Genomic DNA, 18,329 nt, shown 5'->3' with positions numbered 1-18,329 from the left:
TCACTCTCTCCTCTACCCTCTTTCTCTACCTCACATGTTATTGTTTGACCCCTTCATTGTTCTCTCTGCCTACCTGTACCCCCCCCCCCATTTCTCTTCCTTTCTCTCCTGCCTCTCTGATGCAGAGTTATAAGAGAGCTATAGGAGAGGTCAGTATCTGATGTGTGTGTGTGTGTGTGTGAGTGTGTGAGTGTGCGTGTGTGCGTGTGTATGTGGTGGGGGGGATTCCTGTACAATGCATGGGGAATGTATGTGTTTAGGATGTGCCTGTACAGTGCATGGTTAATTTATGTGTGTGTGTGTGAGCGTATCTATGGGAGATGGCTGTACACTCTGTGTGTGTGTGTGTGTGTTTGTGAGCGTGTGTGTGTGTCTGTGCGTGCCTATGTGTAGGAGTTGGCCTGTGCAGTACACAGTGAAAGTGTGAGTGCTGTTCCGCTGATTCAGTCTGGGTCAGCGTGTCACAGGCACAAGTCTGCTGTCTCTTATTTCTTGGGGGAATAAACATTGATATTTTGTACTCATCTGAATAATGTATTTAGTTTTGTTGTATTTGTTGTTGCTGTTGATTGTTTTTTACTCTTAATATTTTCCCGTTTTGCATGAACCTGTGTGCCTCTTGTCCTTCCTCACACTGTGAGAATGTGCTTGTGTCTCTCTTCTTTTGTCTTTATTTCTCTCTCCTGGTCTTTGCACCAGGACCATGGCCTGTACGCAAAGGAGCGACCGGAGGAGCCCCCAAGACCCCCTGCTAAGGCCAACGACTACTCATCCTCCTCAGACAGCAGCGAGAGCAGCGAGGAGAGCGAGAGCGGAGAGGGAGCCGAGGAGGACCAGAGCCCCAGCGACCGGTGAGACAGGCCCCCCGCTATTGGGGGGTGCTTAAGGGTGCATTGCACCCCCAAGACAGACCACGGTGCACCCCCAGTTGTCTCCTTATATCCCGACATCTACATAGTGCTTATGACTTCTTTTTTGTGCTGCGCTAGTATGCTTACCAGTGCATTAAATCACACTTTGGCCAATCAAAACAGCGCGGTATCTGTCATTGGATTTCTGGGCCTGCGGTGAGAGGAACATGGGAAAGCACAGGATCGGATTGGAGGAAGCAAAGACAAGGGGGGCAGCAGAGTGCTTGCAGGCACAAGTGTAAGGCTGAGAAATTACGGCCCGGGTCCAATCCCAGCAGTGTCATCAGCCCACGATGACCGGCGTCCAATAGCGGCAGAACAAATTGGCTTCGTTCCGCCGACGGATATAGGCGAGTCAGGTCAGCCAGGGACTTAGTCTGCTCCATTGCTCATCAGTGACCCCTGCTGGTTGATTGAATGCCCTGCAGTTCCCAGCACAAATGATTGAGGGAATATGAAGTGCTTCAATGTAAGGAACATTTGTGCTACCCTCCCGCATTTGGCAGTAGGGGGTCCAGCAGTTGGGGCAGCATGTCTACTTACGCATTTCGCACACTGGGGCATTTCAGATTGGGAGAAAACAAGGGGAAAAAGAGCCAGGAGAAGAGGGGGAGCTCACTGACAGTCCCCCATCTCTGTATCCCTGTTTTCCATCCCGCCCCTGTCTCATAGTCCTCGGGAAGCAGACGCCGACTCCGTGAACACCATGGTGGTCCATGAGGAGGAGGGCGAAGGCGGGGAGGACCAGCAGGCAGGAGGATATGGGGACCAGACCATGCTGGTGCAGAGGGTGAGTTACCACACCGGGGTAATGCTGCACGCCGGGGGTGGGGGTGTGCTGTAGCTGTGAAGAGATGCCAGTTAGGGCAGCTGTGTGGTGTAGCGGTGGAGTAACTTACAACCAGACAGAATTGATACCCTCCCATTGTACCCTTAAGCATGTTACTTAAGAAAGTTACCTTAGTTGCATTCAGCGCATATCCAATAGTGTGAATGGATACTATGAGAAACTGTAAGATAGACAAGTCACACGGGTAGCCTGCCAAGCAAAATAATAATAATAGTAATAATAGGACCCCTTCGGCTAGAAGGAAGTTGAAGGAGAAGGGGGATGGGCATGTATATAGTAGTGAATGGACTAATATCATATGTCTCTGAGCTGTAATAGTCACCCCTCGGGGATTGTCTAACGTGGATTGAGTGCCTAGAAAGTGGAGGACGAATGAAGCAGAGAAGTTGTAGAACACGCTAGAATGCAGAATGCTATTAAACTGCAGCAGTGAGCAGTGGTTTGTGGTCGTGATCATGGTGTTGCTTTTGTGTAGACCCCAGAGAAGCGCAGTCACAATAGTTACACAAATCTGCCGGACGTGGTCCAGCCCTCCCACTCCCCCACCGACACCAGCTCCTCCCCTGGAAAGGACGCTGCCTGTGACGTGAGTCAGTCTTTAGGTCTGTCTGTCCAAGCAAAGCGGCTGTGAAACGGCTTTTCGCGTCTGTGTGAGAGGGTCTGTTGTGGCTGTCTTCAAGCCCACTCCCAAAACCCAGCCTTTTTTTAGGAGCTTCTTTGATAGAATATTCTCCAACAGCAGTTTTTTCCTGAGTGAAAATCAAAACCAGATCTGCTGTGCTATTATGCTTACCACTTTGGCCAATCAAAACAGTGGTATCTGTCATTGGATTTCTGGTGTAATCAGTAAAACATGGTAAAAGAGAGAGCGCCTGGACTGGCTCTCACACGTTGGTAGGTTCCATTGTAGTTGTGTCTATGGGCAGATGAAGAAATTGTGGGTGTGTCTGACGTCCTTGAGTTTCATCCATTATTTCAAAAACGGTGCCCATTTTGTTTTTGCAGTGTTTTCACAATTGTATTTGTCACCTGGACAGTTTCATTCTTCAATGATTAAAAATAAAAATTGTTTGCAGATCGATACATGTGGACACAGTCCATTAAAAATGCAGCCACCTGCACTTCTTTGAGAGTGAGCAAATGCGGTTAATGAGAACAGGGGTGCATGGCAGTAGTGCAGGGCTGTGCTTGCATATTTGTTTTGCTTGGGTTCGGTGCTATGAGAATGTCAGGTAAAAAGCTTCATTCACGCAAACCTGCTGTGTGAAAGAGTGGTGTCGGCTCTGATATTGATTTTTTTTTTCCCCTCTGTATGAATGGCTGTTTTGAAAAATATTTATAATGCAGCAATAGTTCACAGCTCCTGTGACTGTATGAAAAGGCCCTCTCTGAGAGCCTGGCTCTATTTTAATGCCCAACGATCTAAGTCTAAAGTGGCATAGTACATTCTCTGGTTGTGCGTCCGTCACAGAAGTGGTTCTGTCTCTCTGACACAGCCAATTATGTATGTATTTTGATTAAACTGAATTAAATGTTATCCTCCCCTTTTCTCAGAATACTGTTGATTTTTCATGTCCCAAGGTCAAACGTCAAGGTCACGTAGGCTTCTGATTTTTTGTGCATTTACATTTCTCCCTCAAATAATATGAACCGATATCCATGCTTCTCCATTATGCATTGATTCTTCACACGATAAATGGCTGGTAAACACGGATACCCTTCGTACATCTTTCATTCCCGTGTAGTGCATTAACTGCGCTTCTTATGCGGCGTTTCCCAAAATCCAGCCTCAGCTCTGTATTTCTCATACAGTGCAGGTGCGTGTCCACCCACTGGCGTTACTGCCAGTGTGTCTGGGGGCATCGTGATTCACGTCGCATCTTGTCTCTCTGGGGATAAATTTGTCTTTGGATCAGTTCCTGTGTGTGTTTCTCACCCCCCCCCCCCCCCCCTGCATAAGTAATCTTCCCCTGTCCCCTCTCTCCTCATGCCTTCAGTATCAGTCCAGGGGATTGGTCAAAGCTTCAGGCAAGTCCTCCTTCACCACCTTTGTTGATCTCGGGATGTACCAGTCCCCCGGTGGGCCAGGGGAGAACATTTCTGCCGCAGGTGAGGTTTTTGACGGACGTCATTTGAGTCTGTCTGAATTTTACCTCGCATGCTCTTGAGGAGTGCTTATATAACTCAGCTAGCCCACTCTGATCATTGTGTGCTGTCCAGTGTTAACCACTGAGCGGCCTTTTATATAACTGTGCATTTATTTGTGTCTGGGCACAAATGCATCTGTTACTCCATCAGTCTGACTCTCACTGTCCACAGGGATTGGCAGTGTGAGTACTGGTTTTCTGTCCACCTTAGAAATAGATTACCATATTGGCCCAAATATACACTTGTCCTGATTATAACATGACCTCCACCCCCACCATTTTTTCATAAGAGCACTAAAAACAGAAATTGTTTTATCGTGGAAGGTATCAGCAAGTCTGTATCTTTGTAATGTAGTGACTAGTAATCTAACTCTGCAATCTGGTGACAAGGGTTAAAATCCAATATGCCACCACAAAGTATTTACCTTTTGCAGAAACAACTTAATGTTTCTTATTAATAAAATAAATACCAAACCATTTCTCAGATTCATCAGGCAGTTATAAATTGAGGTTTGTGAGAGGGGCGTCAAATCCTCCAATCGGTGTTGGCTCTCCTGTACTGATTGTGGGACATCCACTCCCCTCCATCCCTCCTTGCCTCCTGGCAAGTATGTTAGGGGATTGCCCCTCTTGTGTGAGGGTGAGGAGGTGTTGCAGTAAGGTAATCTTAATACTCAATTGGCAATTCCAAAGTTGTGGTGGAAAAGGGGGAGGTCTGCTGTATGCACAATATATCCACCACAATGAATTTGTTTTATGCCACAACATTTCACCACAAAGTATTAGTATGGCCAATCTTGTGATCTAGTGACTGGTGTATGGTAGTATATTTCCCTTCCCTTGTCTAGTCAGGTAACTCTAGTTAACTTGTGGTATGGCTTGAATAGTGTTGTGCTCACACTCACTGGTCTGGGAGTGCCGTTAGCCTGGTCTGACGCTGGTGTTCATTCAGCTTGAATGGATACACATCTGTTCTTTTGAGTTGGAAGTCGTTCTGGATAAGAGTGTCTGCTAAATGAATGTAATGTAAATGTAATGTAATTTTGACTCATCCGCTGTGGGTGAATTTCATCTTTAGGTGTATATTTTTGGGGAAGAAGTCAACTTTTTGTCTAGGCCAATGGGGAAAGAATTAATTATTGGAGAGGATATCCCTGTTTGGCTGTATTTTTTTGTGTCTTTCTGGTCTGTGCAGGCCTGGGCTCCAGGTTCGAGCAGCTAAAGCTGGAGGTGAGGAAGGGCTCGATGGTGAACGTCAACCCGACCAACACTCGCCCCCACAGCGACACCCCGGAGATCCGCAAGTACAAGAAGAGGTTCAACTCGGAGATCCTGTGCGCCGCCCTGTGGGGTGAGGAGGGGGGGGGGGGGGGGGGGGGGGGGTGGGTGGTATCGTAGACGGATGGATTGGGAAGGAGGGGAAGTGGATGGGGTGGGAGTGATAATGGAGCATGGAGAAGGTATATAACAAGGACACGGAAGGGGATGAGGGATTGTTGGTATTATAGAGAGGGTACAGGGGAGGAAAGAGAGGAGTGATGTGAATGGATATAGACCTGTGGAGGAGATATGAAAGAGGTGGAGGGGGGTGTTGGAGAGTTTACTGGAGAGAAAGAGGGTGATGGTATGTGCAGTAGGACAGCTATGTGACTGATTAATACCTATGTATGTTTTTGTGTGTGTTTGTGTGAGAAATATATGTGTATACATGGCTGATTCTGTGCTTCTCTAGGGGTGAATCTCCTGGTGGGTACCGAAAACGGGCTGAAGTTGCTGGACCGCAGTGGTCAGGGGAAGGTCTATCCCCTTATCAACTCTCGCAGGTTCCAACAGATGGATGTTTTGGAAGGCCTCAACCTGCTTATCACCATATCAGGTTACTAATATTGTCTGTCAATACACAATAGGGCCCTACCAGCACCTTGCCTATAGGCTATATATCTCCATACTTCATTAAAATAGCCTCTTTTGCAGGGTTCCCGTATACTTTGGCATGTATTTCACCTACGTGATAACATTGTAGCAGGATTGTTCTGGAGCAGAAATCAAAAGTCTCAATCACAAGAAATAATGTTTCATATACAATAGCATGAGAAATTTCTTTAATTAATTGTGTCAACCTAATGATTTTGAATCTGTTGACCAAAGGAGAGGAGGAAGGATCATCTGGTTCTCACAGAAGTAGTCTGAGCTTTAATCTCTGTAATAATATGCTAATATTCTAATGATGCTAACACTGAAAATAATGTTAATCTGTTAGCAGTCATGCTAATAAAGTTTATTGTATAGTAACAACTAACAATGATTAGATTAATGATTCATATGGAAGGCCTATTATGTGTCTGTGTGTAATTACCTGTGCCCCCTCCCCCATCCTTTTTCTCTCTCAGGTAAAAAGAACAAGGTGCGGGTGTACTACCTGGCCTGGCTTCGGAACAAGATTCTGCACAACGACCCTGAGGTGGAGAAGAAGCAGGGCTGGACCACCGTGGGAGAGATGGAGGGCTGTGTGCACTACAAAGTGGGTGAGTCCTGACCAGGGGGAGGACGGGGTAGCTGGAAGAAATTGGGGTGGTTTGAGTTGTACTGCAAAGTGCGAGACCAACGGGAGGGAAAGGGGGACCTTTTTTTATTTTCATTCCAGGTGCTGTACAGGTAACATGGCAGTGGCTTGCAATGTTTATGTTGTGACACTGTCGTTTGCTCTTGATACACAAAATGCAGCACATTTACAGACCATACATGTAGAGATCACATATTAACCTGTACATTTACACAGTTAATGGGATCTGTAATCCATTGTATGTCCAGTAATTGTACATAAAACATTACACACTTCAAACAAAATCTAGGCCTACTCACTTCTGTCTTTCTCACACACTCTTGTTTCATCCTCGCTCTCTCTCTGTAGTGAAGTATGAGAGGATCAAGTTCCTGGTGATTGCTCTGAAGAATGCAGTGGAGGTGTATGCCTGGGCTCCCAAGCCTTACCACAAGTTCATGGCTTTCAAGGTAGGCATCTGTGCAACCGGATCTTCACCACGTCGTTTCTGTTATTTTCTTGTAGCAGTCAGTGGCTTTCTGTTGTCTGTTGTCCGTACAGTTCACCCTCTCACTCTGTATTTTCCGTCTGCCCCTTTCCGTCTCGGTTTAATTCCAGCGGGCCTTATTGGCATGACTAACACAGTTCGTTTGTCTTGCTAGACACCATTAGAACAGCACGTGGTAATTATCTCTCTCCCCCCTCCTGTCTCACCCCATCTCTCTCTCTCTCTCTCTCTCTTCTTCTGTCCCTCTGTGTCAGTCCTTCGGTGACCTGCCGCACAGGCCTCAGCTTGTCGACCTGACAGTGGAGGAGGGTCAGAGGTTAAAGGTTATTTATGGGTCCAGCGCCGGCTTTCATGCCATCGATGTGGACTCGGGAAACAACTATGACATCTACATCCCAGTTCATGTGAGTCTTTAATACATTTATATAGGTACCTTTTTTGTCTTTTTTTATCCTGCTGAGCGTGCTAATGTGTTAATATTGCTAAGAATCACAATTATGCTAGCAATAACGCTAATAATGGGAACAGTGACACTGCTGTACCCTTGGGCAAGGTACTTAACCCACAATTGCCTCAGTAAATATCCAGCTGTATAAATGGATAACATTGTAGAGAACTGTAACCTATGTAAGTCGCTTTGGATAAAAGCGTCTGCCAAATGAATAAATGTAAATGTAAATGTTAACAGTCATAATTGTAATTTACACAGGCGGTCGTGTTAACATGCCAATAATTGTCATTATGTAATAATCAGAAATAATTATAAATGTAATAATTTCATTTAGTAAAAATAAGAACAATGCTGAATAATACTTGCCTTGAACTGAGAGCGGTTCTTGCTTTTACGAAGGAATTGTATGTGTTGGTAGTCTTTTAAATCATGGCATTCTTAAGCTGAAGTGTGCTATTATTCCAGTTAAAATCGGACAAACGCCCCTGCACCTTAAGTGCTTGGCTGCCTAAATCCTGCACAGTTGTTTGCAGGTTTGTTTCAGCCCGTTTAGCCCATTAGTTGATGGAAAATGGAAGATTGTGGTACTGTATTGCTCAAGGCCTGTAGTGTTCAGGAGCGTGTGTGAGTGGTACTGATCCCGGATGAGCCCCTCTCTCTCTTTCCCCCTGCTCCTTCCCCTCCAGATCCAGAGTCAGATCATGCCCCACGCCATCGTGTTCCTGCCCAGCTCTGACGGCATGGAGATGCTGCTCTGCTACGAGGACGAGGGCGTCTACGTGAACACCTACGGCCGCATCATCAAGGACGTGGTGCTGCAGTGGGGGGAGATGCCCACCTCTGTCGGTGAGAGGGCCCCGCTGACCGATTGCTTTTGTGTGGACTTCCCTGTCCACTCTAGCAGTCAGAGACTCCTGTCCATTTGAGTCCTCTGTACAGTATGTGTGTGTCTGTGCTTGTGCAAGTGCTTCTACATGTCGACAGATGCCTCAGCCTCTACCTTGTGTGTGTGTGTGTGTGTGTGTGTGTGTGTGTGTGCGTGTCTCTGTCTGTGCGTCTGTGTGTGTCTGTGTCTGTGTCTGTGTCTGTGTCTGTGTGTGTGTCTGTGTGTGTGTGTGTGTGTGTGTGTGTGTGTGCGCGTGTGTGTGTGTGCGTGTGTGCGTGTCTCTGTGCGTCTGTGTGTGTCTGTGTCTGTCTGTGTCTGTGTCTGTGTCTGTGTCTGTGTCTGTGTCTGTGTCTGTGTCTGTGTCTGTGTGTGTGTCTGTGTGTGTGTGTGTGTGTGTGTGTGTGTGTGTGCGCGTGTGTGTGTGCGTGTGTGCGTGTCTCTGTGCGTCTGTGTCTGTGTCTGTGTGTGTCTGTGTCTGTGTCTGTGTGTGTGTGTGTGTGTGTGTGTGTGTGTGTGTGTGTGTGTGTGTGTGCGTGCGCGTGTCTCTGTCTGTGTGTCTGTGTGTGTGTGTGTCTGTGTGTGTGTGTGTGTGTGTGTGTGTGTGTGTGTGTGTGTGTGTGTGTGTGTGTGTGAGCCTGAGAGGAAAGCCAAACAGCTCAGAAAATATTACACTGTCCTAGCGATTATTGGAAGTCTGCTCATTTGGAAGAGATGGTGCCATATGTACCCCTAAGCACCGAGAGATACAGTGATAGACCCTTAATTATGTGTCATGTACTTGCAATGAGACACAGGGGAACACTTGATGCCAGAGTCTAGGTGTCCTGTATCTGAATCCTTTTCCGTAACTTGCATGCTGATTGAGGGTGTGTGTGTGACAGTCCCCTCTCTCTTCCTGTAGCACATATCTGCTCCAATCAGATCATGGGCTGGGGGGAGAAGGCCATCGAGATCCGCTCCGTGGAGACGGGGCACCTGGACGGTGTCTTCATGCACAAGAGAGCCCAGAGACTCAAGTTTCTGTGTGAAAGAAATGACAAGGTGAGACAGACAGACAGACAGACACACACACACACACACACACACACAGATAAGGGGGTGTACCGACATCCAAGCAACATCAGGCATTTTGATGCATTTTACTTAGTTTTAATACACTGTGCTTTTCCTAGCTTTTTTTGTCCTAGCTGAAGATTTTTTAATAAATATTCAGGTCATCAGATCCTGTCCTATGTTCCTTGTGTACCAGGCTTCCATGTATCTTAACTCTGGCAGCCTATACAGCAGGCAGAACGCAGAGCGTGCATCCTGCCAAATTGTCTGTACATTTTCAAATTCAGGATGAAAGGGGAGCTGGAGTCCTACAGTGCTCTGAGTTTCAGAAACGCATAGCATTCGCTAAAATTGACACTGCTTGTGCATCCACTGACCTAGCTTATTCTAACACATGCGGTGACGCAAAGGCCTATTTTAATGGTAGTTTTGGTCACGAACAGAACCAGTTGCCGATCGATGAATTTTATCTGGATTTTATTTACCAGCAAACGCAGATAAATTTGTGCATCTCTGATGCAGAAGCGTGTTTATGTGTACTGATTCTCTGGTCTCTACACATACGCACTGTCATACACAATAGTGAGTTTATTTTGCTAAGCACTCAGGTGTTGAATTTACGCTGTTGATTATGCCGTTCCCCCCCTCACTCTTCGCTTCCTCTCCCTCAGGTGTTCTTTGCCTCAGTGCGTTCTGGAGGCAGCAGCCAGGTATATTTCATGACTCTGAACAGGAACTGCATCATGAACTGGTGAAGCAGAGGCCCCTGGGTTTGTGCGTCTGTCTTTGCTGTCATTCGTGTGTCTGTCCGCCCCGGCCGAGATAACTGACCCCTCGTCCCCACATGCACACACTCACACACTATCAGCGCCTGCTCCTCCGGCCTCTGGGTCCCCCACACACATCTTACCCACACGAGGAGGGGTCAGGGAGCAAAGGGGGGAGGGGCAAACTGCTGTGTGAAATGCACAATTATTGCTCCAGTTCTCCCCTGAGCTCTCCACAAAGCCAGTCTGTTTCATGACCTGACTTCGGTGCAGTGTCTTAATCTCTGAAGCAGCTGCCAGACACTTGCTGTCTGATGCTGACACCCTGTCACTGACCGATTTATTTTCCCCACCCAACTTGATCAACAGATGGCCTAAATTTTACATAAAGCACATACGCTGTATATATCTGTGTACTGTTCCTCCATCTCGTGGTGGAACTGTGTAACTACTTGATTCACAGTTACATAGTGCTATTCTTATTGTTTACAAGGTCTGAGGCCCACAGCATATTGCAGATTGAATTGTTCACGCTTATCAAAAGTTAAGGAAAATGGAAAAGTACTTAAGGCAACTCGCAGCCAGTATTTTCAGAGGGGACAAGCTTTTTCTCATACGGTTTGTCCCAACAGGGAGCTGATTAGGTTTTAAGTATGTTGTAGTGGGTCACACCCTGTTGGTGTGGAGTGTTGTAGCAATACTGTAGTAATTTCTCTGGATTTTGGGAAACAGCTGAAGCTTCAAGAGGTTCAAACTCCACAGTGGATGACTTTATATTTCTTTTTTTTTGTAACTGAATGAAGAGTATTACATAGAGAGACTGTCATAGAAAGGGGGCTTTCCCTAAGAAAGGAACAAAGTTATTCACACAGGCTAGAAAATGCTGGAGTAAGCTGTATACTATAGTAACGCAGGAATCATTCAGTGGTACTTTCTGTGCGAGCTGGACCAGTTCTTTTTGTTTATTCCTTTTTTCAGTTCTAAGAGGAGAAAGTTGGTGTAAGAAGGCTTTTAAAAACATTTTTTGTAGTTACATTTTGTCTGTAAATATCTGATATTATCTACTACACTATATCTGTATTTGTTATTATTCGTTGTGAGTGTTCGTAGTTTTAAGAGGGTGTTCATATTTAGCTATTTTACAGTGAGCTTCAGGGTTGAGGCGTGAGTGGTAGGGGCGTGGCAGGGAGCAGTGTGTGGTGTGATGGAAAAGAAAGCAGAGCTGTGTTCAGTGTGTACGGCTGGAAGTGCTTTAGATTAAATGATTTTCCACTTAGATTCAGCCCTGCCCTCTGCTCAGCTTGTGTTTGTAGGGGACATATATTTTTACCCGCTTCTTTTACAGTACGGTGTATACTGTCGGGTGAGATCTCTGAGGGCGTTCCATGGGCGTTCCTTGAGGTGTTTTCAGGGGGTTTGGTGGGCTTTATCCGTCTGTGGGATGCAGTAACGGCCAGTTAAGCAATAGGTGTGCGATTCCTGAGCCTGCATTGACACTGCACTGACTGGTCTGTAATTTATTACCGATGAGAGGACAGCCAGCTCATATCAGTGGACTTTAATGGCATTTGGACCGAAACACTAACTCCTTTATTTCAGAATAATTATGATTAAGCATTGCAAGTGCTGGTGTAGGAGTATATATGTGTACATCTTTATATATGTATGTATTGTTTTGTAAACCAAAGTTTTGTAGATGGGTGGAATATCACGTATACCTGAATTTTTTTTTTTTTTAATTGATTTTATTTAATTTTTTTGAGGGGGAAGGGTGGGGAGGGAGAGATTTTTTTAAATAAGACATTCTTTTATCGTTTTTTTATTGGCAATAGAATTGTGTCTAAACAGAAGCACTTGAATCAAAGACGCATAACTATAGTGTCTAAATAGCACAGAACGGATTGTAAAATGGCATTGTCAGCACTTTTTCCATTGCTAGCGTCTTACTTTTATCCATCCTGCTAAACACAGTAGAGGTTTTAGTGGCACATAAAAGGTTATCTCACTTTAACGTCCTGTCTGTCAGGTTTGCTTTTATTTTCTGCTCCAGATATATTTCTGGATTCTGAATGAGATCACCACAGTGAACGACACGGCACGGCAAATCAGAGGCATTCTGTTCGAGCTCAACATGGAGCTTTCTTTTCTATAATCGCCGTTTTGACATTGTAGTACGTCAGTCATGTCGCGGTATTTTTCATCCTATTACTGGCCCACCGATGACTGATAAAAGGAATGATTGTTACCTTGATTTCGTAAGACAATTAATCTCTCACAAAGAATGGTTTCATTTTCAAAAGATCAGCTTTGCGTGGGCTTTAATTTCTCTTCCAGGGCATTTGTAATGCACACTGCTGTACATGGCTAGTTCTAACATCAATTTAAATTCTCAAAACATAGCATGCTATCATCAGCACAGTTTATCAAAACATATCCCGAATGTATTGGACATGGTAATGTGTTGGAAATATTTGGTAAACAACAGCACAGCCATGTGTTCCAATTTAATACTGATCTGTACAGTGAATTGTACTGTTAAAACACAGCAGTATAAAAGTGTCGTCAGTTATATATGTAGCGGATCTGGAACTCACAACTATTAGTTAGCCATGATCGTTTGTGTTGATTAATTTCTCAAACTGCCAGGTTTATAGTTAATGCAGTGCCTTGGTGTGGGAGTGTCAAAAGTGCACCTTACCAGAATGATTTTAATACTTTTAATATTAACGGTCAATAATTCAGCAAATACATGCCCAACGTTGTCAGGCTTTCCTTGGATAGAGCACATTTATTGCAAAATAAATCTTAGTAAATGAGGGGGGGGTTTCAATATCACAAATAGAATAAATAGAACAGACTGTGGGAAAAGAGTCAGGCAATATCAAGACATCATTCATTGCATTATTTCAGTGTGTTCGTTCTGCCATGTCTGAAGTACTCATTTTGTGTATAGATGTGTATTAATGCGTGTAAAATAACCGACACAGCCAGCAGTGCTGGGACGCTGTGCTTTAGAAAGGGGCTGGCTCCTGTCGAAAATGTACTGACATACAGTATTTGTTATAGAGCAGCATCCGGCCTGGCTGTGGCGAAGTGTCACTGAGTGTAATACCCCTATATTAACAGCAGAGGGCGATATGCTGACTCATACATACTGTGCAACATGCCACAGGCTAATTTATTGGGCGCGAGCAGTGTTTCTCAGCAATGCTGGTGCAAACCAGAACTGATCACAGAAACGTGTGGTTTGGTTTGGATTTAGAGACGAGAACCCGAGGAAGCGGGACTGAGGCTGGGGAGGCAGTAATTGTTGCATGGATATTTATCGCGCGAAACATGGTTGAAACGGGACAGAGTTGAAAGAAGTAAAATGGACTGACTGATATAGGATGAGGAGTGCTAGATCATTTAAGGAGCTTGCGAGAGATGGTGAGAGACAGGCAATGTGTTCAGTTTCTTTCAAAATTGATTTTTTTTATTAGTACTTTTTGGTCTTGGGAGATTTAAGTTGGATTGAATATGTTAATTAAAACAGATTTGTATGAGACAACCTGTTTTTAGTAAGTTTATAAAGAATTTGAGCACAAAGTTTTTTATGAAGCTCAGTGCGTTAAATATGGCTATATGCGATGTACCTGAGGGAGGGAATTTGAATGTGTAGTTTTAGGAATGCATGATGAGTATGTGTGTATGTTTGTGTGTGTGCGCTTTGGAATGCATATTCCACTTGGAGAATCCTGTTACCTGATTATGATCAGTTATAACTGCCCAATTTTATATTTGGATCTATGAACATATCAACCCTGCAGGTGTTCACGTAGTCTTGGGGGTCAGTGTATTGCTAAAAGTGGCAGGAATTCTCCAGACTGCTGTGACTCCAGGTTAAACTAATCGGGACCCTGTGACTTACCAGCTACAGAATTCGCCAACAAATTCATTTAAATTTGCTCGCATCTCTTTTTAATAATACCAAATCATAGAACATTATTATTTAACTTAATCACAACTTAATTGGTTTATTTTACTTGTTTCCTATTGTCTCTGATTAGCTGCGGTGGTTCTATGGTAGCTTCATCAAATAAAGGTGTGGGTCATAGTGGAACCATGTTGGTGAGTGTGTGTACCCCTTTTGATTTGATTTGATCTTCCAAAACAATGCTCCTATAATAATAATGCTAAATGCTATTTAAAGAATGATTTCGCTTGTGAACAGGCCTGAAAGTTGGAACAAAAAGGACTTAAGTGTAGTTTTCACTCCCCATTGGCAATCATATGGCACATGAACACATTGTTGGAAGAGTTTACCAAGCTGGGTCATGCAGAGTTTTTTAATAAACTAAACCTCTGTGAGATGGACTTCATTAATGTAATCTGTGGGTAAGGAGTCTGCCTGTTGGTCCCAGTGAATGGGGGGAACTGAGATTAAGGGCGGCCTTGGCATAATGAATGTAATCCAGCTTGTCTGTCAGTAGCCCATCACTCTGAGCCCTTGTATCCCAGAATTCTCAGCTCCTAATCTACTTTATGCTTCTCATTCATAAACTTGTTAGAACATAACACCCACTGTTAATTGTAAGAGGTTACAGCATAATGTCACAAGATTTACGTTTAAATGTTTGTTTGCCTTTTCAGTATCACACTCTTAAACTGTAAGAGTTCATGTTTTTATCCAGAAATTTTGCTTATTTCAATGAATTTTGAAATTTAGTATACAATAGCTAGAGTTATGCATACTGCTTTTCAAGCTTTGATTCAGTTTATTTCTTTTATTGAATATCTCTGGGGCTCTTAAGGATGTGGGGCTGTTTTGCGTAAAAATTCTCAGTGTCGCTCTTGAGAAAGGGCTTGAGCCTTGGAACTCATTCTCACCTAAAAGCTGTATCATGGGGTCTGTTCGTAAAGGGGTTGTGAGTAACTTGCAGCGAAGAATTGGGACGAATTTTCAGATGAAATATGAAGCGTGCCTTAAGTCATTGATAGGAAGAGCCACGTGATGTCTGTGCATACTGACATCTCCTAACATGTAGGGATATAGACATTTCCTCTCGTCATTAATCTCCTTGAATTAAAAGTTGTGCCCAGTCAGTTGTAGGGAACAGAGTAATAAGACTATCCCCATCCTTTATAGTTTTTACCATGAATGTCTATACTAACTGCTTGGCTCGAGTATACAGATGCACAAAGAAATATTAGCATAAGTGTCACCTGAGTGCTTTATGAAATTACATAAAGCAAATACATATTTGCAATCTCTGCTAAAAGCAAATCATCTCAGTATTTTAAGTTGTTAACAATATAAAAATGAACCCACATTAGGGTAGCCATACTCTATTTGCCAAATCTCGCAGTACGGTCATCTTCTTTAATAGGTGAACAGAGTTATTCCTTTATGTCTGTGGTGTGTCTTTATAACGAAACCTGCCACAAACAGGATCCCTGATCAATCAAATTGGAAACTTCATGTTGACTTGTAGTCATTGTAGACCTCCACCATTCCATAAAAGGTTGAGATCAGTCATGACCTGCAGTGGCAAATCTATTCAAAGTCTGCTCTCTGAATGCAATTTCAAGTAGGAGTTCTCATCGGTGCTCCCAGCTTTTGCCATTTTGTTAGCAATCTTATGTCTTAAAGGCTTCTTTAATTACTTATTGAGTGATTTTTACTCTTAGCCTGAGGTTTACCTTCATTTTTTAACCTCCAGCACTGAGAATTTTTATGAATACAACCCCTGGGCTTCTGACTGCTGCTGTAAGATTGGTCTTAAACTTTGCTGTAATGAAAGACAGAAACCTGATAGACTATGTATAGATATATATTAATACAAAATTAAGCTTGACCTTTTTTGTAAATTTTACGATCAATATGTGAATGGTTTTATGATTTTTTTTTTTTTTGATTTTGCTGTACTGTAGTGAGCCAAAAGAGGTTGAAGTTGACAATTTACAAGCTGAAAGTTCATATCCTCTTTGATGAGTTGATTATTTTACTTTTGTTTCTTTTGAAATGTTGTTTTTTGGAAAATAAAATGTCTTTTTAATGTACATGTTTTTGTTCCTTTTTATGAGGTGAAAAAACTTACATGATTGTATTTAATAGACTAGACTAATGAAATTTCAAGTCTTATAAGATTGTGTTGAATGACCTCATCAGTCTGTAAAGTCGTTAAAAATAAAATACTTTGATCTCAGTTTGAACTATGAGTGGTTTATTCATTTGAATTTTTTGTGTTTGTTTTCTTTTTGTAATAAATTACAAAAAACAGAACCAAACCAGAACGATTTACAAATTCTGGTATTTGAAGGCCTTGAGAATCTGTTTGGCTTCCTTGTATTTATTTTTCTCCCCGCCAGGTGTCTCTGTTTCGTCTCTAGCCTTATGGCTGATAAAATATACCCCAAACAGTGAAAATAACCGCACAGGTGAAAGGGTTACATATAGGCAGTACTTACCATTATAAGAACAATTTTGTAGACTCAGTCTAATGATTTCATCAAATACTGCATAACATTCAAACAGCAGAAATACAAACTCTCTTAAAAATCCTTTCGCATCAAGCAGTGACATACAGCTCTTTACTCCATCGCTCGGCGACAAGAATCAGACTATGAAGGTGATTTGTTTTTTGCTTACACCGTGTAGCAGTTTAGATGTAAATATGTTTAAATATCATATTAAACCACTGTGAGGACTCACCCACAGGGAGTTTGTGTGTTGTATTTGGCGGTTCTTTCAGGCTCAGCTGTTCTGAAACATTTCAACAACTAAGAAAAATTACATATGTCATAGGCTGTATGACTGGGAAAAAATGCTCACAGTTGGCTTCATTTCAGGTATTAAAAATCTGTGACATTAACATAAACCAAGGCCTTGATGTAGCCCAAGGCCTGGCCGTGTCATTTTATGAAGCAGCAGCAAATTAATAGTACAGTAAACCATTTAACAGGTTAGGCTACTGCATTAATATACACAAACAAACTCAACACAAGAATAGCAATGGGAAAATAACAGTTAATAACCACACTATTACGTGGCCTTTCGGCAAAGTGCTAATGCTGAGTGGGGCTTGGCTTGATTAATGTTTGTATGGGAAAATTCTCAGGAAAACCTGGTTATTGCTGGAAGTGGTGTTAGTAGTTCGGTGTGGTGGAATTTTCGCTCTGAACCAAGCAGACAGCTGGTGTCCCAGTACAGTGTTGGGCAGAAGGGTTCCTAAACATTCCACATTCATTCCAAACATCCCTGCTCCAACACAGCTGATTCAAATGATCAACTCGTTATGAACTCCTGAAGCTGCTGAATAACAAACTGATCATTTGAATCAGCTGTGTTGGAGCAGGGAGAGATCTAAAGCCGTGTTTCCCAACCCTGCTCCTGGAGGCACACTGTCCTGCATATCTTCTATGTATCCTTCCTGCTTGACTAAATCAGGTGTGCTCAGCTAATCAAAAGTGCCACTGATGAGTTCAGTCAGGTAGGTAGAGCAGGGATAGATAGAAGATATGCAGGACGGTGTGCCTTCAGGAGCAGGGTTGGGAAACGCTGATCTAAAGCATGCAGGACAAGTGGCCCCCCAGGAGAGGTTTGGACACCCCTGCCGTACTGTTTCTGTCCATGTCAGTCCAAAATCACCACTGGTCAGGGGACAGTGGTAATGACCGCACACACTCACCAATGGCAAGAAAGGCTACTGGTATTTATTGTTATTATGTACAATGTATACCGTTATAATGTAGACGTAACACACTGACAAAGTCAACAGCATCAACACCCTTCCTGCTTATTTTTCCAATATTTTTTTTTTGTTTTAAAACGATTTACCACATTTTTATTTTTCTTTCACCTTGATAATCGTTTTGTACATTACCGTATGCATTGTATTCGATGTTATCATTCTTATTCATTAATTATCATTTAAAAGTATCTGAGGCACACAGGGAAAACAGAATAAAACAGCATACAAAAATTTCCAAAATAAAAAAAAAACATCAAAACAAAAACCTGTGTTTAAGTGTGTGTGACTCGTGTGCATATACATATAAACTGTGTGTGTATGTAGGTGTATATGTATATGTGTATACACATATATACACACACATACATACATACATACAAATACACACAAATACACATATATATGTATATACAGAGATAGAAACCCATTAACAACAGAAACAAATTTACTGCCAGTCATTTGTGACCACCAGCTGCACTGA

At 43.1% G+C, this 18,329-nt stretch overlaps 1 protein-coding gene across 2 annotated transcripts in view; it reads left to right on the top strand.

Annotated features, from left to right (window-relative positions):
• Nucleotides 1-14,673, top strand: part of mink1 (misshapen-like kinase 1) — a 36,673-nt gene extending 22,000 nt beyond the window's left edge. The window contains exons 20-32 of one of the 2 annotated variants that reach the window (XM_036525211.1): nt 126-149; nt 700-851; nt 1,584-1,701; nt 2,237-2,347; nt 3,759-3,870; nt 5,104-5,259; nt 5,641-5,784; nt 6,299-6,433; nt 6,820-6,920; nt 7,213-7,362; nt 8,096-8,255; nt 9,197-9,336; nt 10,020-14,673. In XM_036525211.1, coding sequence (XP_036381104.1) covers nt 126-149; nt 700-851; nt 1,584-1,701; nt 2,237-2,347; nt 3,759-3,870; nt 5,104-5,259; nt 5,641-5,784; nt 6,299-6,433; nt 6,820-6,920; nt 7,213-7,362; nt 8,096-8,255; nt 9,197-9,336; nt 10,020-10,103 — 1,587 coding nt within the window. In that variant the 3' untranslated portion in view covers nt 10,104-14,673. The remainder of the gene's footprint in view (nt 1-125; nt 150-699; nt 852-1,583; nt 1,702-2,236; nt 2,348-3,758; nt 3,871-5,103; nt 5,260-5,640; nt 5,785-6,298; nt 6,434-6,819; nt 6,921-7,212; nt 7,363-8,095; nt 8,256-9,196; nt 9,337-10,019) is intronic. The other variant, XM_036525213.1, reaches the window with a different exon arrangement.
• The last annotated feature ends 3,656 nt before the right edge of the window (nt 14,674-18,329 follow it).

This window comes from Megalops cyprinoides, chromosome 3 (genome assembly GCF_013368585.1).
Source record: "Megalops cyprinoides isolate fMegCyp1 chromosome 3, fMegCyp1.pri, whole genome shotgun sequence".
NCBI classification, from domain to species: domain Eukaryota; kingdom Metazoa; phylum Chordata; class Actinopteri; order Elopiformes; family Megalopidae; genus Megalops; species Megalops cyprinoides.
Note: the sequence above shows the minus strand (reverse complement) of the source record. Positions and strands in the feature narration are given on the sequence as shown.